This window comes from Aedes albopictus, chromosome 2, assembly GCF_035046485.1.
Source record: "Aedes albopictus strain Foshan chromosome 2, AalbF5, whole genome shotgun sequence".
NCBI classification, from domain to species: domain Eukaryota; kingdom Metazoa; phylum Arthropoda; class Insecta; order Diptera; family Culicidae; genus Aedes; species Aedes albopictus.
In genome coordinates this window covers 308484432-308508098 of record NC_085137.1, presented here as the reverse complement: position 1 = coordinate 308508098, position 23667 = coordinate 308484432, and the positions used below count along the sequence as shown (strand labels likewise).

General features: G+C 42.4%; 4 protein-coding genes across 8 annotated transcripts in view; 2 read left to right on the top strand and 2 right to left on the bottom strand.

Annotated features, from left to right (window-relative positions):
* Window positions 1-359: 359 nt before the first annotated feature.
* On the top strand, window positions 360-8781 carry LOC109422470 (NF-X1-type zinc finger protein NFXL1). Its single transcript, XM_029880139.2, has 6 exons — window positions 360-508; window positions 578-1475; window positions 1724-2379; window positions 4161-4440; window positions 4514-4969; window positions 7537-8781. Exons 2-6 carry the CDS (start codon window positions 594-596, stop codon window positions 7948-7950), a joined length of 2688 nt encoding a protein of 895 aa, XP_029735999.2. The 5' UTR covers window positions 360-508; window positions 578-593; the 3' UTR covers window positions 7951-8781.
* Window positions 8782-8918: 137 nt separating this feature from the next.
* LOC109422472 (uncharacterized) lies at window positions 8919-10924 on the bottom strand. Of its 2 annotated transcripts, none has more exons than XM_062852234.1 (5): window positions 10755-10924; window positions 10408-10693; window positions 9819-10332; window positions 9205-9492; window positions 8919-9131 (listed from the first exon to the last, which is right to left on the bottom strand). In XM_062852234.1, the coding sequence occupies exons 1-5, from the start codon at window positions 10812-10814 to the stop codon at window positions 8969-8971; spliced, it is 1311 nt and encodes a 436-aa protein (XP_062708218.1). In that variant the 5' UTR covers window positions 10815-10924; the 3' UTR covers window positions 8919-8968. The 2 variants fall into 2 exon arrangements, with proteins under 2 accessions (XP_062708218.1, XP_019552804.3); XM_019697259.3 differs by having other exon boundaries at window positions 9828-10332; window positions 10755-10922.
* Window positions 10925-15523: 4599 nt separating this feature from the next.
* LOC109428663 (solute carrier family 66 member 3) lies at window positions 15524-17473 on the top strand. Its single transcript, XM_062852233.1, has 4 exons — window positions 15524-15875; window positions 16043-16569; window positions 16634-16754; window positions 16820-17473. The coding sequence occupies exons 2-4, from the start codon at window positions 16180-16182 to the stop codon at window positions 16945-16947; spliced, it is 639 nt and encodes a 212-aa protein (XP_062708217.1). The 5' UTR covers window positions 15524-15875; window positions 16043-16179; the 3' UTR covers window positions 16948-17473.
* LOC109422469 (F-box/WD repeat-containing protein 7-like) overlaps window positions 16444-23667 on the bottom strand; it is a 110479-nt gene continuing 103255 nt past the window's right edge. For all 4 annotated transcript variants that reach the window (XM_062852230.1, XM_062852228.1, XM_062852231.1 and 1 more), the window contains exon 13: window positions 16444-16582. The gene's annotated coding sequence lies outside the window, so the exon portion shown is untranslated. The remainder of the gene's footprint in view (window positions 16583-23667) is intronic.

Genomic DNA, 23667 nt, shown 5'->3' with positions numbered 1-23667 from the left:
ACTTTTCGGCAAAATCGAATAGAAATGGCCAAAATATATACGTGAAACCTTGCGTGAAACGGTCTTTCCAAATTACCTGGAACACCCTGTAGTTCCAACTGCAGCATGTATCAATCAGCTAAGCTAAACACAAAACACTGTAAAGGAGATAAGTCTTACGTACGACTCACACAAGCTAAAGCATATACTATGCTATGGATATAGAGCTTGCTGACGTTTATTCACCTCTCTCTTTCAAGCATGCAGGCGGGATAGGATTTGTTTTCATCGGGAAACCTTTCCTGATGGCAACAAATCCTATTCCGCCTGCATGTTTGAAAGAGAAAGGTGAATGAACGTCAGCAAGCTCTATAGTGTCTTTAACACAAGCAAGTGAATCGCTGTCAAAATTTGATCTCATTTTTGCACCACGTCAGAACTGATGGAACGGTTCAGGTAGTATCAAAGCTTTGTTCCCTCTGTTCCACACTAGTTTTTGAACGGTAGCTTGTTTCGTCGACGTCCAAAGGTATTTATCAATAATCATAGTAATAATACAAAATATCTAATAAACTTGACTTATTCTATACTTCATTAGAGTAATCTGTTCCAAGATGTCTCACCGCAACCGACCTCATAAGAATAACACTCAATCAGCCAATCCGTGGCATAAGAATAGCACCGGCGTCGATGGTCCCAATCAGAAACAATCGCGTGGTGGTGGCACCTCCAACACTGGAAAGAAACTGTCCCAACAATCGAACTCATGTGGGGACAATTTCCTGAAGCAGTCAGAGGAAAAGTTCCATCAGGCCCATCGGAAGCATGTCGAGTCGGCTAAAAAGTACACCCAGCAGTATGAGTCCAGCGAGGATGAAGACGAGGGTGGTTCTGCATCACAGGATATACTGGGCAGTGTGCTGAAAAATTACGTCGGTGCTGGGATGGACATAGGAAAAACGCAGGAGTATCTGCAAAACTTACTGGAGTCACGGTCGGCTGTATGTTTGATCTGTATCGGAACGGTGAAACGGGCGGATCCGATATGGTCCTGCCAGAGTTGTTTTACCTTCTTCCATTTGCTGTGCATCCAACGGTGGGGTAACGATAGTATCTCACTAAAGCGCATCAGTCACGAACAGCAAGAAGGATATTACAACAACCAGGGAGAATACATTCCGAAACCGGCGCTGTCGGTGCACTGGGATTGTCCCAAGTGCCGCAAGGAATACGAACCGGTCGACATACCTCGGCATTACGATTGTTTCTGTGGCAAGGAGCAAAATCCGCAGAACCATCTCTGGTTGATTCCGCACTCCTGTGGGGAGACTTGCTCGAAACGGTTGGTACCGAACTGTGGCCACAGTTGTGTCCTACTGTGCCATCCGGGTCCGTGCCCACCATGTCCGCAAACGATATCCGTTGCGTGCAAGTGTGGCCAATCGGCCAAGAAGACCATCAGGTGTTCGCAGCGAACCTGGACCTGTTTGAAAACGGTATGTAATTTTTGGGAAAAAAAGTTATTTAATGCTTGCAAGACTGGGGCACTGAGCATACAAAAAGTATTGAAATACCTAGTATCATCTACCTTTTCGAATAATAAATTGTATTGATATTCGGCTAATTAAATACTTTTTTAGTTAAAATTTATCGTGGTTACATACAACTTTTTATAAAGAGACTCGCTACCAGCTCAGGATAATATAAGATGAATTGAATTTTTATTATTTTCATATTTTTTTAGTGTAAACAAAAACGAAACTGTGGGATTCACGAGTGTGGCGAGATTTGTCATTCTAGCGATGACTGTCCGCCTTGCAAAAGTCGGAGCAAGCAGAAGTGTCTGTGCGGAGCTAAAACCAAGGAAGTCAATTGTTCCGAATCTCGGTGGCAATGCGGCAAGGTATGCGGTAAAATGTACGCGTGTGGGTTGCATCACTGTGAGCAGGGCTGTCACGAAGGGGATTGTGGCGAGTGTCCGATGGGTCTGCCGAGGACATGCCCTTGTGGCAAAACCAGCTCGGTGGCGGCTTGTTCGGAGGAAATCGGAACCTGTGGCGACACGTGCCAGAAGTTCCTGGATTGTGGCGAACACCGATGCAGTGAGCGATGCCATCCGGGAAAGTGTGGCCAATGCATGGAACTGGTGAAGAGACCTTGCCGATGTGGAAACATGACCAAGGAAGTGACCTGCCACAAGCAACTGAACTGTGAAACCAAGTGTAAGAATATTAGAAGCTGCAACAAACATCCCTGTAATAGGAAATGCTGCGATGGTCAATGTCCGCCTTGTGACAAACTATGCGGAAAAACGCTACCATGTGGGAAGCATAAGTGCTCCTCCATGTGCCACCAAGGTCCATGCTATCCGTGCAATCAGAAAGCTACAGTCAAATGCAGGTCAGTAAAACTTGTGATCATAGAGCAGTGGCCCCGTAAGCTACCGTGTGCGCACCTAACTTTGCGCAGGTCCAAACTTTGCGCATTCTTGTAAAATAACGAAACAAATAACTAAATGTCAACATATTCACCAGTTTAATCATTGAACTAGCATTGTGTAAACATAAACATTATTTGACAAATATTTAATGTCCATAAAATCTTTGTTTATGTTGAATAATAAACAAAAAATACACAAAAATGTCAAAATTTGCCTCGCCTTAACACGGTTGCCAAGAAGCAACTCTACTAAAAATCAACATTTTCCTCGATAAAACTGTGCAACGATGATTAATTTTGCAGTTAATTGACAAAAAAGGTGATATTCTAGTAATATCAATCACAGTTCGTAAGAAATTTTTCAATTTAATTAGTAAATAGTGGTGCGCAATGTTTGGAACCATTATTTGCACTATGTTCCTAATTTTTGCGCACTTGCAGTAAATGCTTGTTGAACGTGAATACATGACTTATGAACCATTCAAATATTATGTAACACCAGTACTGATAATTTCAGGCCTGCCTCTCCGCCATGTAGCAAATTTTGTATAGAAATTAGTAGAAAATTGTATGAACCGTAGCACTATGGCAGGCACTCTCCATCTGTCTACAATGAGACGTGATTTGTGAACAGTCCTTCATTTGGATTTTCCGGCGGTCAATGTGAGGGACGATTCAAATATGACGTCCACCATTTTTAAGACTTTTAGAACCCCCTCTTCCCCTGGGCCACCCCGTCACGCTTCATAGTATACCTAATACATGGCATATCACACTTTCTCAGACAACACCAGCACCACCCCCCCCCCCCCCCCCCCCCTTCAAAGATGGACGTCATATTTAAATGACCCCTTATTGTTCCTATCCGTAACGGTCACTTCATTTATCAGGAAGCTTTTACCTTTGATCTTTAGCCTCAGGAAACAACCCCTCATGAAGTTTGGATTGTTCACACGGTAGGTGCCTACTGCCTAGTACGTACCGCAGACGAAATCAAGAACTCCGGAGGCCTCAGTTCCCCCTCCCTCGTAGGACAAAATATTTCAACAAAGATCAATTAAGGGCACACTACCTGATCTGAATAACTTTAGTTTAATGGGCAAACATTAAATAATAGCATTTTTGATTACTTTTTTAAGCAATTCATAGCATGCGCAAAGTTAGGCACACTATGCGCAAAGTTAGGAACAATCGAAGATTTTGTGCGCAAAGTTAGGAACAAGGCAATGAAACAGTTTTTCTATTTTAAGTATTTTTTGGTTAATATTATGATTTTTTTTATATTGCAGACTCAAAGAAGGATCATTAGTCTATCGTATGAGCATGTTGTTCATGATATATTTTGTTTGTTTGTATTTTTTATAACGACTAGAAATTTGATTTTTCTTAACTGCGCAAAGTTTGGTGCATACACGGTACTACAGGCGCACTGCAAATTTATAGTTCTAGAGTTTTAATCGCTTCAGAGAACTTGTTTAAAACTCTTCTGACTACAATTTGCATAAATAACTAAGGGAAAGAAAGAGGGATAAATTTTCCGCTAAATTGTTTGGGTTTGATGCCCGGTAATTTCTAAGATCTTTTTTATCGGCAATTATCTTGACTCTGTGGTCCAAAATTTCATATTTGTAAGTTGACCTAATGAGACGTCAGTCAGTTTGATATAGGAATACATACCTAATTGTTTAAATATTCATCGAAATCAACAAAACAAAATCTAAATATTTTTCATACCATTCCAGATGTGCCGGAACTACGCTGGAGGTTCCATGTGGTCGCGAGAAAAAGGTCGGCACCGTCAAGTGCCGTCTACCGTGCCGCATTGCGTCAAAGTGTCACCATACCAATCCGCATCACTGCCATCAAGGAGATTGTCCACCCTGTCAGCAAGTATGTGGGTTGAAAAACGACACCACCAACTGTGAGCATCCTTGCGAGGTCAAATGCCATGATGCTGTGAAAGTTGTAACCAAGGATAAGAATTTCAAACCCGTTGGTCCGTGGGATGCTCCTACGGAGATAGTAAGTTCATATTTATAAACAGTTGTTTGATTCTCTACTAAGTATTGTTACTAACGAATGTATTCAAATTCAGGTTGAAATCAAACGGCTGCCGCATCCTCCGTGTGAAATTAAGGTACCCGTAACCTGCATTGGAGGCCATGAAACGTCCCTTTGGCCGTGCTACAATTCTAAGCCTACATCTTGTGGCAGAGAGTGCGGTCGAGCCTTGAAGTGTGGAGTTCATACGTGTCCCAAGCAGTGTCATGTGGTGAAAAACCTCAACTCGACCGAGGAGGAACCCAAGTGTCAGTCCTGTACGGCTGGATGTGCCATTCCAAGACCAAATGGATGCAGCCATCCGTGTAAGAGACCATGCCATCCTCCTCCGTGCTATCCGTGTCAGGCTCCCACAAAAACCACCTGCCATTGCGGTTTGACGCAGATTTTCTACAAATGTCATGAATTCTACAGCAACGACAAGTCCGAAGATGAACTGAAACTCTTCAGAGAGCAAGTACTGAGCTGCGGACAGAAATGTATTAAAAATGTAAGTATACTTGACTAAATAAGCTCTGTGTTGTATTCCCCTTGGATTTGATTTCAGTCCTGAGCTATCATGGTGGTGCCGAGAGCCGAATTGAGAGATCTCGTACCAGCGTTTCAACTGGTCAGCCGGGTCGATCAATAGTTGTCCAGACGTGTGCCCGTGAAACATTGTAGCTTTAACTTAGTCTAGTCTCACTACGTGCAATACCGTAGAGAAAACGAATGTCGTCGATATTTGCGCCTTCGTCAGCAAAGATGAGACTGTTATGCGAATAGGAGTTCACTTCCTTCTTGAGAGCCGAATAGCATTGACGGGTTACGGCTTTGGCTCCTCGTGTTTTCGCTCCCTCTTACGCGGCTTTGGTGTTTGGTGTTGCTACACGGAATTTATAAACTCCAAGACCTATTCCAGGTTCTGCAGACCAGATCTTACTGTGTTGCAAGCACCCACTATTTAGAAATCTTTGCCTGCGCGTGTATAAAGCACCACAACTGCAAATCAGATGTTCCGAGATTTTACGTACTGTATTACAAAATGACAGATATCACTCCGAAGCTGGCCAATATTTTGGCTGGCCAATAGTGTCCAGTTACTAGGCCAGTGTATGTACATAGAGCTCTCTTATTGTGCTCTAAGAGCTTTTTGTTTTATAAGCATTGGGTTATTCTCGCTGAGACCGGCCCACTATTTACACCTTGTCTTCAAAAATGTTTAAGGTGCCGATTTTCTGAAAGCTCTCGCTAAAAAGTAAGACAAATGCATTTGGTTACTCAAATTGATGGACCCTCTGTTAGGTAAAGCCTCAACAATTTTTGCAGACCCCTCGATTTTGGTCAAATGGTGGCTCACTTAAACCGTTATAACTCGAAAGTTTCTCCAAAAACCACCTCAAAACGAATTGTTATTGAAAAGAGGAAAGATAGAGCTACTATTTACAATAATTAAAAGTTTGGTCGGCCATATTGATTTTGGCCGCCAACTTGGATTTTTATACAAAAACATGTTTTTCACCATGAGGGCAACCACCGATTTTCAAAATCTTTGCATCAATTGAAGCATTTATACATAACAAATCAAAAAATTAGAGATGTCTTTTTTCTTCTTTCAAAAGTTATCTGCCGTTTTGTAAATCATGCCACTTTTTCGCACTGGGCCCAGTGCCGGCCGTTTACATAAATTCAGCGTTATTTCGCAGTGTTTACGAACACGAATTTAAATTCTGAGGCCACTAATGGAAAGCTGAAGGTTTAAGCTTTTCAAAAGTTGTGAAAGCAATGCCCGCATCATTAAGAAACAGTCAAAAACGGAAACGAACCTCCGATTTGGCCAAATTTTGCGGCACGAGCCTTTGTGTATACATGCAGGCGTAAACTCGGATGCTATTGCATGTCGTCGTTGCCGGTGCGCATGAAAATGTATGGAGAAAACGTGGCTTAATTTACAAAACTGCAAATAACTTTTGATATGAAAAAAAGACAACTCTAATTTTTTGATATGTTATGTATAAATGCCTCAGCTTTCAATTGATGCAAAGATTTTGAAAATCGGTGGTTGCCCTCATGGTAAAAAAAATGTTTTGAGGTGGTTTTTGGAGAAACTTTCGAGTTATAACGGTTTGAATGAGCCACCATTTGACCAAAATCGAGGGGTCTGCAAAAATTGCTGTGGCTGTAACTAACGGGGGTCCATCAATTTGAGTAACCAAATGCATTTGTCTTACTTTTTTAGCGAGGGCTTTCAGAAAATCGGCACCTTAAACATTCTTGAAGACAAGGTGTAAATAGTGGGCCGGTCTCAGCGAGAGTTGCCCATTTGGTGTCGTAAATCGTTTTGACTGATTGCAAATTTTGACATTCATCCAATTTAATATCACCCTCTGCTCAGCCTAGCATTTCAGGACCATTTTTATTGTACAGTTTGATATAGCACATTATGGTTCTGGACCAGCAAACTGTGAATTGGAACCACTTTCAGCAAGCTCGTCTGCCATTTCATTCCCTTCAATGTGACCTGGAACCCAGTATAAGCTTGTTGAGTTCCCTTGGCACAATCTGCGCAGTGAAAGAATGTGCCTTGAAGTGCATTTGTAAGCACACAATGATTTTAGTGCAGCTTGACTATCTGAGAAAATGCAAATATTTGCATATCTGTATTTTCTCTGAAGGCAGATATTTGCGCATTTTAAAATAGCAAAAATCTCTGCTTGAAACACCGTAGGATAGTGTCCCATCGTCGCTAAAATTTGAATTCCAGGGCCGTAGATTCCTTGTGTTCCATGAGCACTTCCACAGTTATTGGCTGAGAGCATCCTTTGCCAATGATCATTTTGCATGTGTATACCGTGTGGCAGGGCACAAAGATACTCTACTCTATGCCCAATGAAATCTAGAAAATTTCTGTTACAAAAAGTTTCTGTACCAATCGGGAATGATACCTGACACCCTCAACATGGTCTTGCTGAATATCAATACCCTAGCATTCAACGCTACGGCTTGTTGAAAAAAATATAACTCTTGCAAGTTATTTCTATAAAATGATTTATATATGGCATAAATTTTCATTTGCAGTTCCCCTGCGGCCACCGTTGCAACTCCACGTGTCACTCCGGTGACTGTCCAAATCCGGAGTCGTGTAGCAAAAAGGTGAAAATAACCTGCGAATGCCGCTCCCGCAGAATGGAGGTCAACTGTGCAGCGCGTACGAAATCCAAGGCACTGGAGTGTGACGAAAATTGTGAGAAGGTCAAACAGAATCGAACCCGCGAGCGTAGCGACAGGGAAAGGCTCCAACGCGAACAGGAGGAAGCGGAAAATCAACGTGCTCTGGAAGAGTACGAGAAGAAGTTCGGCCCCAAGAAGTACCGAGAACGGAAACGAACCCAGGTGGAGGAAACCAAAGAGGCGAACTATTTGCTTTATGGCCTGGTGTCGGGGGGAATTCTCTTGGTGGCTGTTATGGTTTATTTCGTGCTAGTTAATTAGGTAGAGGTAAATTGAAGCTTATAGAAAGTAGGTACCGTAATCTGGGGGGTAGTTGATCAGCGGGGTGAAGTTGATCACAATGGGGTCCACGTCCTTCAACAGCTGAGGACGCCACAATTCTGTTTCAATGGAAGAACTTTTGATGTAAATCGATCGTGTGAATATATTTGAAGAATTTTTGAAATTTTTATGGCAATTGTGACAGATTTTACATAAAAATATCGACTTTTTTGGATGCGTATTGAAACTCGGTGAAAAGACTGCCTTTAAAAAAATCGCCTCCCAGCAATGCCTTGTATATCAGATGACTCACAAAACACTTTAATTTATTCAAGGTAGGCTTATTGAACATAGCTTTGGGTTAAATTTGATGTTAACATATAAGTTTTATTCATAAAAAGCATATTTTTGCGAAAGTAACACGTTTTTTAGGGCAATTGCGTACCTTTAGGCGTTTAATGTGGGTGATTCTGTAACTTACTAAACTTTATTTTATTTTTAACATACAAATTACATCAGCTGTGAGAATTTTAAAAACTTTTTCAGATTCAGCATCATCAAATTTAATTTGTTCAATAATTTTCCATTCTTAGAATGTTATGTCGGTTGGTCAACTTTACCCCGGATTGAAAGTTTTCAAATTTGGCCATTTGAGCAATTTTTATAAAATTTAGCAATTTCTTGTAAGAATTTCGTTTACGGAATTTGAAGCAGATCCACTCAGTACATGTTTGTAAAAATATTTGTTTGGAGTCATGGGTATTGTACTTGATTTTATTCAAAAGAATAGAGGAAAAGTGATCAACTTCCCCCCAGATTACGGTATAGGCGAATGCTTTAAAGACTTTTAAGACCAATTCCCATTTAATTAATCTCGTTAAAAGTTTGTTTTACTCGGTAAGAATTATGTAATTGACAACTTGATCTAGTAAACCGGGCATTTTCAATTGAAGTGTTAAGATCTCTAATAGTTTGTTTCAATCAGTTTATTGGTGTATCTAGTAGAATTACCTTATCTTTATTTGTTCTTTTTGCCTTCCTTGGCTGCTTGTCCTTTCTTATCCTTGCGAACCAAATCGTAGATATCGAAACGAACGTCGTAATCGAAGTGTATCGTACGGAAGACCATTGATGCGACGAAACAAATTAAAGATAATACCAGAACGTACTCTGCCCGGTTTCTGCAATGATAATTGAAAGAAAGCCTTCATTGACAGTCTGAAAATCTTCCTAAGCACTTCTATTAACACTTACTCAAACGGTGTTCCGCAAATTGTGTACCAATAGGATCCCGACTTGGGTTGCCGCGCCAGACAGTGAAAGTCGAAGTACTTCTCATCGTAATCTTCCGCGCAGAGGTAGGTTCGCTTTTCCAGAGTTTTCAGCACGGTATGAACCGGCGTTTTGGCATCACAGTCACCGATGGGTTCGTGAAGACCGGCCGCAACTACGTCCTCCGGATTGAGGAAGGCAACCATTGCAAAGAACACCGAATAGTGGATGACAAGATGAGCCATCAGGGCACGGCCCATTGTATCCAAGCTGGAAGAATTGAAACGATGCAAGGATTCGCAAAAAGCCGAGACGATCTTCAAAATGGTTTAAATGGTAGAACTTGGTGATTCTACCATTTAAACCATTCAAATTGATCTCCGGTTCGACGAAATTGAACAGATGATTTTTTGTTAGATAAAACATATTTTAAATATTTTCCATACAAGTATCATGCGGTTGGAATCAGATATACCTAATACGTGTTTTTGTTGTTTAATCTAACGGAAAACCGGCTGATCAATTTCGACCCGAAGATTAATTTGACCCCGGTTTACGGTACTAATTGATAATCAATGAGTAACTTGAATAGTTACCAACCATACCGCTCAGGCAGTCTGCGATTGCTTTTCCGGTCAAACTTCCAAAGCGTCGTCAGAAATACGAAAAGCAAAGTAACTGCTGTCACCTCTCCAGGAACATTGTAGAAGTCGTGGAACGGATGGTACAACGGAATGAACAGCAACGCTCCTCCAGGGAACGAAAGCAGTGCAGCCACTAGCACAGCAGCCAGTTCAGCTTTCACCGATCCCGCTTGCCAGCGATCCAGTTTCCTCCGGTCGATCCATTTCCGCACGTTGTGAAAGAAGAACGAGAACGCAAATGCAAACGTGGCATGGAAGTAGTACGAGTTCCACGGTACCCAGTAGTGTCGATCGGCTATGTTCGGATCGGTATCGTGCCATGTCCAATGTACAAACTTCACGCTAACGATGTCATACGGCAAATCGATGAGCACCACCAACAGCCCAGCTGCCATGTGCTCCGACCAACGGCATTTCAGGTGCAATTTGGATACGGCCCAGTGCGCTTGATAGTAGAATACTGGATCTGGTTTCGAAATCGCAACAGCCGTACAGATAAGATAAACTCAACCGTTAAATTCACACAGCTGATTGTACTTACAGAGGAAGATAATGTACAGCGGCAATCGGTGACCGAAGAAATCTATTGGCGTTTTGGAGTGCCAAAAATTATCAATACTCGGCACGTAATAAGTGATCAGCTCGACGACCAATCCATGGCAAAGGGCACCTAGAAACAGATACGGCCAACGTCCTCCCCGTTTGATTGCGTGCACTATACAAAGCAATGCACCCAACAGAAACGAAGCCTGGCACCAGAGATAGCTCGGTTGGGCGCGATACAGCTCGAACGGATCCTGGAAGTTGACGAACCACGGTGGGAAGCTCTGAAACATGCGAATGATATAGTTTCAGGTATCCTTTACTACGGTCCTGCTGACTTCCTACAGCATCAACTTCTTCCCGAGTTTTCTCAACACCAAAAGTACTTAAATTATAATGGTTCATAGTAAAAATTATAAACTTCTATCATTGACTACCAATGGTCTACTGAGCCGGTGTAAGCTACGGTTATCATTCGCAGCCATTATACCTACCGAACGATTGGTTTGTTTATAATATTAGCCGAATTTCTTTTTTAACACCGCTAGCCATGATGGTCTCCAATAGCGGAAGGTCCGAAAGAGCTTGAAACTATTGAGAAATCATCATGTCTACAGGTCGTAAGCCCTGATAAAGTGTGGAACGTTTTGATGGCTGTGATCCCTGACCATCATGTCAAAACCCAGGGATACCCAAGTGACCATACTGTTAGGGTGTAGGGGTTGCATGTGTGAGGCGCATATATTGACAGGCATTGCTATGGACCGTTAGGGCTGAGTAGGGTCGAAGAATGGATCTACGATTGCTGAATTATACTGAAAAACTCGTGATTCAGCAGTGGTGGCACCGATTTCCGCTTTTGTTCGGCCTTGGTGGTTTGTGTGGGGTGGTGCGTGTCGGTGTGTGTGTGCTTTGTGCGTGTGGTGCTTACGGCTTCAGCAGGGTGGTTACTTGGGTAGTGTGGGATAATTGGGTTTGGGACTGAGGGGGTCGTCGTTGATAAGGCCGACATCATTGAGTGCTCAGTGTTGGCGGTTGTATTGGTGACGATTTCTTCAGCCTTAAGATCTCATTTATACCACGCACAGATTTTTGAGAAGAGGGAGTACTTTGTAATGCAAGAGAGGGACTTAAACTCTGCGTTACGGGTTGGGCGAGGTCATGCAGATAGACTCAACCCAGGTGACCGTGCGGCTCGGACAGTGATGCATGAATGAGTGCGGTGTGGGTGAGGTGCGCTGCCCTGTGGGTGCAGTTGAGTCCGGGTTGGAGTGGAAAGAGACCCTTCTCTACTCTAGGTCGGGTTCGGTTGTACGGGCGTGGTAGTGTTTGTCTTATTTGTGCCGTGTTGTGCGTGATTTGCGGCTCGAGCTGAGTGGTTACTTGGGAAGTATTGTGCTCTGTAATCTAGATTTTGGTTTTAAGGTGAAGCTAAGGCTGGGCTGTGCCTCGGATTTGTTGGGCGCAGGTCGGGAGAGCTGGTGGCAGTTTGTGCTGGGGGGTTTACTCGATTGGTTATTCACTGATGGTGGCCAGTCGATCGACTTATCGGCGCTGCCTGTCATTTGGTTCTTGGGGTTTGTGCTCTCGAGGTTCGGGGCGTTGCTTCGTTGTATCTTCGCTTTAATACTAATATTCCTTGTTTGATTTAACTGACTGTTTTCTACAGGCGTTTAACTCATTCTATTTCATAGATTGCCAAATTTAAGGGTAATGGTTCAATAGGGTGTTAGCTATCAGAGTGGATTAGAACGAGTTGGCGCCTACAATACACCAACACTGACACACACACTCCAATACTTACACGCACACATGCACCTACAACTAGCTGTAAAAGACCAGTGGGCGGGACAATGGTGCCTACCCAACAGTTGTAGGTGGGGTGTTTGGCTTAGCTACATGACTTGGTCCGGCAAGCCCATAAACATCAATTGGTAGACGTATTGCCTAGTGAAAAGACAACGCAGATGGGCGAAAGCCAGGGGATGCGTTGATAATAGCAGAATAGCAGAATAGCAGAATATTAGCCGAATTTCTTTTGGGTACATACAACGAAAGATGATTTTGTGAATGAACTCATGCGAGTGTGTGTGATGTTAAATTTATTTTTACACGCATCAAAGAATAGTATTGTAGTCGAAAAATAAAGTGAATATGAAGGATAAGCATTGCAAAAGTATGCATACCTATTAAGACTCAAGATTTTTTTTCTACATTTCCCCAAGTATCTGAAGGGTTAGTTAAGACCTGGTACTCCTACCGTTCTCCTTCTTCTCTTATTTGTGAACGTCCCAACTGGAACACAGCCTGATTAGCTTCGTATTCCATGAGCAATCCCACAGTTAGTAACTGAGAACTTCCTCTGCCAACGATCATTTAACATTTTTGAAGATAATCTATGTCCAAGAAAGTCAAGAAATTTTAATTACGAAGAGCTCCTGGACTACTGCTGCTTATACATGGTCCCTTACAAAGCCCTTACAAAGACTGCATTCAAACCACATCCCGCAAGGGCTTTGTGCCGCGAGCTAAAAAGTGTCTGAATAAGGACGGGGTCTCTATCTCTAGTCGAACTAATGGAGGTGATCGAAAGGTGGATGCTGCACTTCGATGAACACATGAATGATGCAGAGAACGCAAGCACTAACAATGAATATGACTACCTTGACTGGATGAAGATAAGAATATCATTCAACAGCTCAAGAACAATAAGGCAGCTGCTAAGGACGATATACAAATTGAACTCATCAAGAATAAATACCCTGAAAAGTTGGCCACCTACCTGTACCGGTTGATAGTCAGGATCTGGGAAGCCGAACAGCTACCGGAGGAGTGGAAGCAAGGGGTAATCAGCCCCATTCACAAGAAAGGCGGCCATTTGGAATCTGAGAACTTCAGAGCGATCACCATTTTTAATGCTGCCTACAAAGTACTATTTCAGATCATCTTCCGTCGTCTGTCACCTGAAATGAATGAGTTCCTGGGAAGTTATCAAACCGGCTTCATCGACGGCCGGTCGATAAAGTACGGCACAACTTCCAAAAATGTTGTGAACACCAGGTTCATCGACTTCAAAGCGGCACACGACAGTATCGACCACACAGAACTGTAGAAAATTATGGACTAAAACGGCTTTCCTGGGAAGCTGACCAGACTGATCAAAGCAACGATGGACGGTGTGCATGACTGCGTAGGAGTTTCGGTTAACTACCCAATTAATTGGGATGTCACCAGGGACTGCGACAAGGCGAAGGACTCTCATGCCTACTCATCAACATAGTACTGGAAGGTACAGCCAGAACTGTGCAGCCACTAAAACTCGAAGCGTCAAAGGTCACAAACTACACTCAGTAGCAAAAAAAAAAAACCGAGCTGATTTTTTCTCCTAAAATGCGTCATGTTCAATCCGCTGCAACTTTGACAATTATCAATATTTTTGGCTGAAAATTTTACCACTTTATCATCAATATATTGATAATGTACGGACAAAATTTCAAATTGATAGAAATTATATATTTTGAGTTATAACAACTTATATGAAAAAATCCATTTTTGGACACACCTTTTTCAAAAATCCGTATTTCAGTGAAAAATTTAAGTAGCTTCATAAAAATTTCACTGCAGCGTCAGTAAATATAGGAAATGTTGTTGTCAAAATTTGAAATGTTTTCATCCAGCGGTTTGGGCCATAGAAATCGTCAAAGTTAAAGTACCACTGTAGTTGCCTACAGTTTTCACTCCATATTGACCACGCTGAAACACCGGTGCAGAAAAAAGCCGAGGTCAATTCGTTCCATTAATGTTTAGATCTAAGTTTTAATAAACAATCTATATTATAAGACATATTTTTATAAATTTTCGTGCGGTCTGCTAGTTGTTTATGACATTCTACACGTAACATATAGTGCGTTACGCGTTACACGTAATGTTCAAATTAAAAATGAACCCCGTTGGTTTGCATAAGGTGTCGTTCAAACCAACGGGGGTAGACGGTAGTGGAGGAATTCGTCTACTTTGGATCCTTGATCATCTCCGTCCCCTCAACTGGCTCGGTAGCTTGGAGGAAAGAAACATCCGTCTAGCCAGCGAATTGGGAGTCGTGGGGTCGATTCCCACCGTAGCACGTGGATTTCTTTTCGCAATTGTCAATTTATTAATCAAGCCCGTGTTTATACTGTGCACTGGTTGTTTTTTTTCTGCCTGAACTCTTACAATTTTGAACCTTTTGACTTGACTTTTGACTGACAAGAATCGGGCGTATTCGAGTTGAGCTGCGTCACGTCACTTCATTTTTAGAATGACTACAATTATACGTCCTCGGTCACGCCCAATGCTCTCCAGTTCACGCTCCACCTATTCCGCCCATCGTGTTCTCAATTTTGTGCCAACTGAATCAGTAGCGAACACCAAATTTGCAGCGTTGTCGTCCGGCATTCCTGCAACATGCCTTGCCCACCTTGTAACCTTCCGGCTTTGGCCATCTTCTGGATGCTGCGTGTGCTGAAGAGTGTAACGAACTCGTGATTTATCTTTCTCCGCCACACACTGATCAAAAATTCCGAGTGTTTGCAGCCGTAGAAGATCGCCGGTTTTATAAGCGCTATGTATGTGACAAATTTTATAACTATTGATTCAGCATACACCGAAGTTTTTTTACGCGGTACCGCCAAGAAGTGCTGTAGCAGATTTCAATGCTTAATGATTATTTTCGAATTCTCGAAATTGTGGTCCATACATACTAGTGAAAGTTGCAGTTCATGTTTTCCAAGCTTTCTTTTGTCGAATGTTAGAATTATGCGATTATGGGCAGATACCTGTAATATTTATTTGAAGTTCGTCTCATTTTCTTCCTTTATCGATATTGAATGCCGCAACGTGGGGAATTAACTCTACTCTAAAATTTAGCATGAAGCGTTTGTTCCTTTTAGTTTCTAGTTATCCAGTGACTGGCATACCAATACTAACAACCTCAACTACATTGCGTGTAAAGGAAAAGCCTACAAAAAGATGTATGCATAGCATACATGCAACGCAGCTAACCCCACGGAAGGCAGTCAGCTGATGCGAGATATACTTACCTACATCCAAACCATACAAGCAAAATGTGAACAAAATTGAATGACGCCAAAGAACGAATGTACGCTTGTATTTGAATGCGTGCTTCATGCAAACTTTTCGGTGTTGACGTTCTGCCCCGGCTATCAATGAGTAAGCGGTGTTAATTACCGCCACAGAACGCCAAATTTTCGTTTGTCAGTTGCGTTGGCAGAGAGAGATTGACAGCGTTCAAGGGCGACAAATCTCGTTATCAGGTCTGACCCCGTAGTGCCACCGCAGCACCAGCTTGGAACGTCCTTTTTTTTCGAAAGTTTTCAGTAGTACGCGTAGTGGAGACAACCTGGTATTCCGAATGACACGCTAGTGCATTTTGGGTTTGTTGAGTAGTGCTAGCTAATCAATGCAAAGGTAGGTCTGCTCAATAGGACATTTTATTCTGACAATAAAATATTTTCACTAATTGTAATTATTCACATGTATATGCAATATAATACATGTCCTGTGAGAGTAAAACAATGATACATCAGGTATACTGTTTGATTCGCGATACACAAAGTTCTATTTTTGTCCCGCAGCTATACGTAATTGGGGACGAGCCCATGATGCTGAGGTGCTAGTGGATTTCAACAAAACATAAAACTAAAAAAGCCCTCCTGTATACTGTGACGCGTACCGTTCTAGTCCTATTATATAATTAAAAAATCTACCAAAAATGGCCCTGCTAGATGACCGAGGAATCCTGTACGTTATAGCGGATTTGCTGTCCCTGATAACCATAGCATCCTGTCTGGTATCGAAAGTACCGCAGATCCAAACAGTGCAACAGTTGAAGTCCGCTACCGGATTATCCTTGAATGGATTATTGATGGAGCTATGCAGCTACAGCGTGACAATGTTGTACAATTTTACCAACCGGTATGCTTTCCTTTCCTACATGGAGTATCCTATTCTCCTGATACAGGAGTACGTGCTAGTGTATGTGGTTCTGAAGTATAGTAATATGCTCAACAAACCTGCGTTCATCTGGAGTGGCATTTATGTTGCAATTTTTACTGGGTTTGCTACTGGAATCATCCCGAGCAGTGTTTTGATGATGCTTGTGGTAAGTTGTGGCTCTGCAAAGAGTGTAGAAAGAAACCTATGTTATAGAACATTTATTGTTTTAGCCTCTGACGACTCCGGTAGGTGCCACCAGTAAAGTTATGCAGTTAGTCGCTATACTCAAATCTAAGGACGCACAATCTGTTAGTCTCATCACCTGGGCTATTTCCGCCTTCACCAATTCAAGTAAAGACATTATATTCCATAACAATTAAGCAATTTCAAACTACAATCCAAACTTTTATTTTTAGCTCGCATTTACACGATCCTGCTGGATTCGGGAGACAAAATGTTGCTGGCCAACTTTGGAATCTCGACAGTTCTTAGTTCTTCCGTATTTTTGGCTGCTTGGTACTACAAGAAACCCAAGCAGGAATAATGGCATTAATCACCATGCATCGACAAGTAACATGCTACACAACAGCACATTTTCAGATTTTTACGATTACGAGCATATGAAACGATACCATAACGATATTTTCTACTTCAAGTTTTTAAAAATTCAACTTTTTCATCGATTATTATAACTGTCATAAAAATGCTTTCTAATGCAGATTACGTACTCTGTCTAGTACGATCAAAATGCTTAAACTCAACTGTTACTAAAGAAATGTATTGAAACTGCTGTTTAATCGTTATTCTAGTCCCGTCCAGTATCAGAACCGGAAAAGTCACAAGTTTAGATAAGATTAGAATTTGCACTGATCGATTTTAGGGAACAAAAAATCTTAAAATATGCTTAGCAGGGATTTTGGTAAACAAAATTCCAAATCTGTAATAATAGTCTTAGTATGTTTTGTGCACAAACTATGTTTCAATCTTGCATCCTTAACCTACAAAGAAGGTTAAACAATTGTTAAAAGACGTTTAATAAAGACTATTGTTCATTTAAATTCACAATCAAAGTGCTTTTTATGTGAGGCACACATGATGATATTCCTACCGTTTCCACGAATACGACACCGATGGTTCTATAACACTTCTCCGAATACCATTACCTCGAATTCCATTGCCATTCTTTTGTGCATCAGCTATTCTTTTTAGATATATAGAAGTTAAGAATAACTTTATCTTGTGGAGCAAACACATTAAATGATCATGGTGATGATTGTGTACTCACCATCAGCGCAAGGGATACCTATGGCTGCAGAGTCATACCGAAAGGGAATGATCTATCTATGGTTGTTGTTTCGTGACAAATGCCTGTGTACCCCACGAACATTTGCCCGGAAACCAGTTTATTTAGCTTCGGTAGGCTACCCCTACCGAAATATATGTCCCCAAGTATATGCCATAATCCATATAACAGGAATATCCCACGATTTATTAGAAGTGGGCCGTAACTCATATGAAGCAAACACATGTAGTAGAAATTTATCCTGGATCTTTTGTAAAGGTTGTTCTTTTGTCTCATGTAGAGTTTCAATATGTTAAGACGACAAGGCGCACCAACATTAGCAGTGGTCCTTCTGACTTCAGCTAGATTGGGTGGGAAGGTTCGAGGACAGCTTTACCTAAGGTGGCAGCCCCACCACGGTGAATATGGGACCCTAGGCGAACAACCTACTGTTCTCGAAACCCAAAAACCATGACAGAAACCAACAATGAAAGATTACGAACGAATTCAACGGCAACGACTTTTAGCGCGAAACAACAGACAATAATTGGAACTTGGAATGTATTAACCGTATTAACCCTAGCCCACGAAAACTGGCACAACTAGCCAATGAGGCATTCATATGAAGCTTGAGATCCTAGGACTGAGTGAAGTTCGTTGGCCGAACTTTGGAGAACACAGATTGGCATCGGGTCAAATTCTGCTATACTGTGGCCTACGGGGTGAACACGCTCCTCGCCACCACCGTGACGTTGGTTTCTTCCTCAGTGCTCTCGCCTACGCTGCGCTCATGAAATGGGAACCTATTAACGAAAGGATAATTGTAACCAGAATTAATACACGAATTAGAAACCTTACCATGATGCAAAGTTACGCGTCAACCGATGCTGCCGAAATGCAAGACAAAGAGAACTTGTTCAACCAACTAAATGCTGTCGTAGACAATATTTCCAACGGTGAAGTCAAGATCCTTATAGGCGACTGCAAAGCGTAGGTTGGTTCGGGCAACTCGGACTATTTCCCAAATGGAGGAGAACGTGCCTCTGGAGCTGACCTACTGATGCGCATGGAGAACGGAGAACGGAGAGCTGTTTGCAGAGTTTTGTGGCAACAATGACATGGTGATTGGGGGATCGCTATTTCCTTGTGACCAGTGCACAAAGTGACATGGGTTTCCCGTGATGGCGTCATGGAAAATCTAATCGACCACATCTGCATCAGCTGAAAATGGAGACGGAGCCTTCTTGATGTGCGCGGAACAAACGCAGCGCCGACATTGCGTTCGACCATCATCTCTTAATCGGCGAGATCCGGCTGCGCATAGCTAGGATACATCGATAGGAGGAGAAAATCGCACGCTGGACTGGAAGACGCTGTGGTAAAAAGGTCCTTCGTCGAGGCGCTAGAGAACCGTGCTGCGTATATTCCGGAAGGTGGAAGCGTAGAAGATCAATGAAGCGTCATCAAGAACGGCGAGAATAATTTGGACAACCTACGCACCCGGAAAAAGCAGTGGATCACAAATGATACCCGGAGGAAGATAGAGGAGCGAAGGAACGCCAAAGCCGCGATAGAGCGAGCGAAAACACGAGGAGTCAAAGCCGTAGCCCGCCAGCGCTTTTCAGCTCTCGAGAAGAAAGTGAAACGTTCCTATGTGTAGACGCAACCAAAGAGCGTGGGCGTACTCCTTAGTCGACGGAGGCGAGAAAGCCGCAAATACAGGCGACATCCGTCTCCTCTGCGATGTTTCACGTAGCCTTAGTGGGACTACGATAAATGCTACGATGTCCGTGAAAAACACGTCTGGACAGTTATTGACCGACTCGGCTGATCAGTTGAAATGCTATGGTTCGAGAACTTTGCAAACCTTTTTCAAGTATCGACCACGCCATCAACACCTCAGCATGCTCCGCCAAGGGTTCGACGCGTTACCCATGTCAAAACCGAAGCTCCATCATTGCAGAAGATAGAAACAGCCATCCGTAGCATGAAATCAAACAGAGCCCCGGGGGTTGATCGCATATCAGCTGAGATGCTCAAAGCTGACCCGGTAGTATCTGCACAACTGCTGCATCAATTATTCTGCAACATATGGAAAACCGCGACATTTCGGGCGACTGGATGCAAGGTGTCTTAGTAAAGGTACTCAAGAAGGGTGACCTGACTGTAAGCGATAATTGGCGGGGCATCATGTTACTGTGTATCGTTCTCAAAGTCCTCTGCAAAGTGATCCTTAACCGGATGCAGGAGAAGATTAAAGCAACTCTACGACGGCAGCATGCAGGATTCCGTGCCAGACGATCATGTGTTAGCAATTGTCACGATCCGTATCATCCAGGAGCATTGGCGTAACTAGGTCATAGCTCTAGGGGGGGGCCAAGGCCATATCGATATAGATTTTTTATACTGAAAAGATACTTTTCGCCTGAATTGCGTGATTTTTTTTCCGAAATGGATTATTCTGGAGGGGGCCAGGCCCCCCCTGGCCACCCCCTATTTACGCCAATGTCCAGGAGTAAATCAATGAATGTCAATGAGTCTCTGTACTTGGAGTTTATTGATTACAAAAAGATGTTGACCGTCTCAATCACGAAAATATGTGGAGAGCCCTCATGCGCAAGGGAGTCCCTGAGCAAATCGTCGGCCTCATTGAAACACAGTACAGGGCATTTCCGTGCAGAGTACTGCACAACGGTGTCTTGTTCGATCCCATCCGGGTCGTTGCTGGAGTGAGGCAAGGATGTATTCTATCACCGCTACTTTTCCTCATCGTAATGGACGAGGTGCAGTTGATCGTGAACCAAATCGTGGACTGCTGTGGCAGCCCATTACGATTGAGTACCTAAATGACCTCGAATTAGCCAATGACGTTGCTCTTCTAGCTCAATATGCAGAACAAGCTCAAAGATTTTGCCAATCGCTCCTCGGCAGCAGATCTTAACATCCACGTCAACAAGACCAAATTGTTGGATGTAAACAAGGTCCTTCCAGCTTCACGGTAGCTGGGCAAGCATTGGAGAATGTTGAAAGCTTCCAATATCTGGGACCTGGGTTGTTAAAAGGCGGCTGATGGTGGTACCAAGATCGACATAGGTGCACGTATCAAGAGCGAGGGCTGATTTTGCGAGTTTATGAAACGTATGGAAAAACAACTAGATTAGTCAACGCACCAAAATCCGAGTTTTCAACTCGAACGTAAAATCTGTGCTGCTGTATTACAGTGAAGCTTGATGTGTATCAGTGGAGAATACTCAGGTCTTCATCAATAGATGCCTGCGGTATATAATTCGTGCATGGTGGGTTCACAATTGGATCTCCAACGTGGAGCTCAATCGTCGATGCCATCAAAAGCCGATAACGACAGAAATTTGGGAGCGAAAGTGGAGGTGGGTTGGCCCCACGTTACGCAGGGGCGGATAAACGAAATCTGAAAGTAAGCGTTAGATTAGAACCCAGCATGACATCGCAGCAGAGGCAGGCCCACAGGCTCATGGCGGCGCAGCTTTAACAACGAAATAAAGCAAGTCGACATAATTTTGACCAAACGTAAACCAATTGCTTGAAAGATAAATGAAAATAAATTGTTGAGCTTTTTTCATGCTATTGATCAATTGTGAAAATTTATGAAGTAATAATTTTGAAACTAACATGAACTTCTTTGATGTTATTATTATTGTGACAAGCATTTGTATATTTTATAAACACATTTTGTTCAGCCCGACTCTTAAAGTAACGACGTAACACAACTAACATTTTCAGCGCTATAAGATTCAGCCTTTTGCTATCTGCTGCATAACAGCCGAATTCAAACAGTCAATGCTGAATAAAAAGAAAGCTAATCAAAAAATAAACCATAAGCTAATACACAGTTGAAATACAGTTCAGTTTTCTGAAGTCAAACATTTGTCACTGGGTCTGCCTTTACTTCACTAAAATCCACCTCCGAAAGATTTCCCGGAAGATATAAAAACTTAAACTAATCGAATAGGAGTCCCACCAATGAAACAGCTGCTACTATACGGTACACTTCGTAAAGTTGCCGAACTCACAAAACAACAGCGCTTTGAAGATCGTTATATTCGGAGGCGCATCATCAGCGGAAGTCGGGCCAGATCCAGAAGAAACTGCGGTCGAAAAAGATTCACCCACGCACCAAATGCACCATGTACAAAACGCTAATAAGACCGGTGGTCCTCTACGGACACGAGACATGGACCATGATATCAATGAGGACCTGCAAGCACTCGGAGTTTTCGTGCGACGCGTGCTAAGGACCTTCGGCAGTGTTCTTTAAACAGCTACGAAGCGCTTCTGTTTTGTGTATTTGGCAACATTACAAAACGTACTGTACAAGAGCAGCTGTTTTATTGGTTGGGACTCTTATTCGATATGCACATTTTCCGGAAAATCTTCCAGAGTTGGTTTAAAGTGCAATAATAGCAATCCAAATAATTCCACAGAAAAGAGATGGATAGCTATATAGTATTTGTGTAGTAGCTGTACATCCTGCTTGACAATAATGTTTACATCCGACAGGCCGTGTTGGTATACCAACAGTTTCTTTATCACAGCTTCTAGCTGTAATGATATTGCATAACAGCCATACAAGCGCTGCTGGTTTGTGGATTTCTCAGTAATATGAATTGTACTGTATAGTAGCAGCTGTTCTGTTAGCGGTGACTTCTAATCGATTTGTTCTAGTTTTCACATCTTCCGGGAAATTTAGTGTAGTAAAGGCAGCCCCAGTAACAAATGATTGATTTCAGAAAACCGAGTTTGGTAGTTGTATGGTGCTTGTTTTGCAGCCGTGTATTAGCTTATGGTTTATATTTGACTAGCTTCCTTTTTATTCAGCGTTGACTGCTCCAATGCGATTGTTACACAACAGAAAGCAAATGACTAAAGCTTATAGCGCTGAAAATGTTAGTTAGGTTGCCAGATTCATTGATGTATAGGGCTTGCATAGTAGATTCCATCCATATGTACAACACAGTAACTCAGCATCAAGCCGTATTGAAAATGCTTTGTTCGCATTTACATTCACATTAAATGTTAGTTGAGGTAGGTACTTAGAATTTCAAGTTCCTATGTAAAGCTGGCTTTGTTTTGCATTTAGAACGGAGTGAGGTTCACGATGGCGGTGCCTGTTTGGGAACATAGATCTTCTTTTTTCTTCTTTGTATGGCTCTACGTTCGCATTGAAACTTGGCCTGCCTCTCTTCAACTTGGTGTTCTTAGAGCACTCCACAGTTATTAATTGCAGGGCTTTCTTTGCCTACCATTGCATGAATTTGTATATTGTGAGGCAAGCACAATGATACACTATGCCCAGGGAGTCGAGAAAATTTTCTAGAACGGAACGGGAATCGAACGCGCCGTCTCCGGATTGGCGATCCATATAGCCTTAAGGCTCAAGCATTCGTCATCATATTTCGGAAAATAAAAAAGCAGTTTTCTCGCTGCAAATCAAAACAAGGATCATGAAAATATATTCACTGCATTATATTCCTCATGTGGAGTACAGTGAATATATTTTCATAGCAAAAACTTTTGTTTTGAACGAAAAAACTGCTTTCAAATGTTTGATGATGACGATGATTGCAATGACGAAAAGTTCAACGTTAACCACTAGACGAACTGAAGACCCTGGGAACTTAGATACGAAAAGCAAAATAGTACATTGCAAATACAAAACACAAACATGCACAACATAACTTAAATTGTGCCCGGTTATCCAAATGAATAACGAAGTCCAATCCCTGGATGACGTGATTTCATTATTGTTCTTGGTCCATCAGTCTATCCGGTAATAGTAGTTTACGCAACAAGGTGCAGAATGAAGATTTTTACAGCACGAGTTGTACACTTATCCAACGAGGCTTGCCGAGTTGGATAAGTACGACGAGTGCTGTAAAAATCGAGTTCTGCACCGAGATGCGTACAACGTTTTTTGCAATTTCATAAATTACTACTTAAGGATAG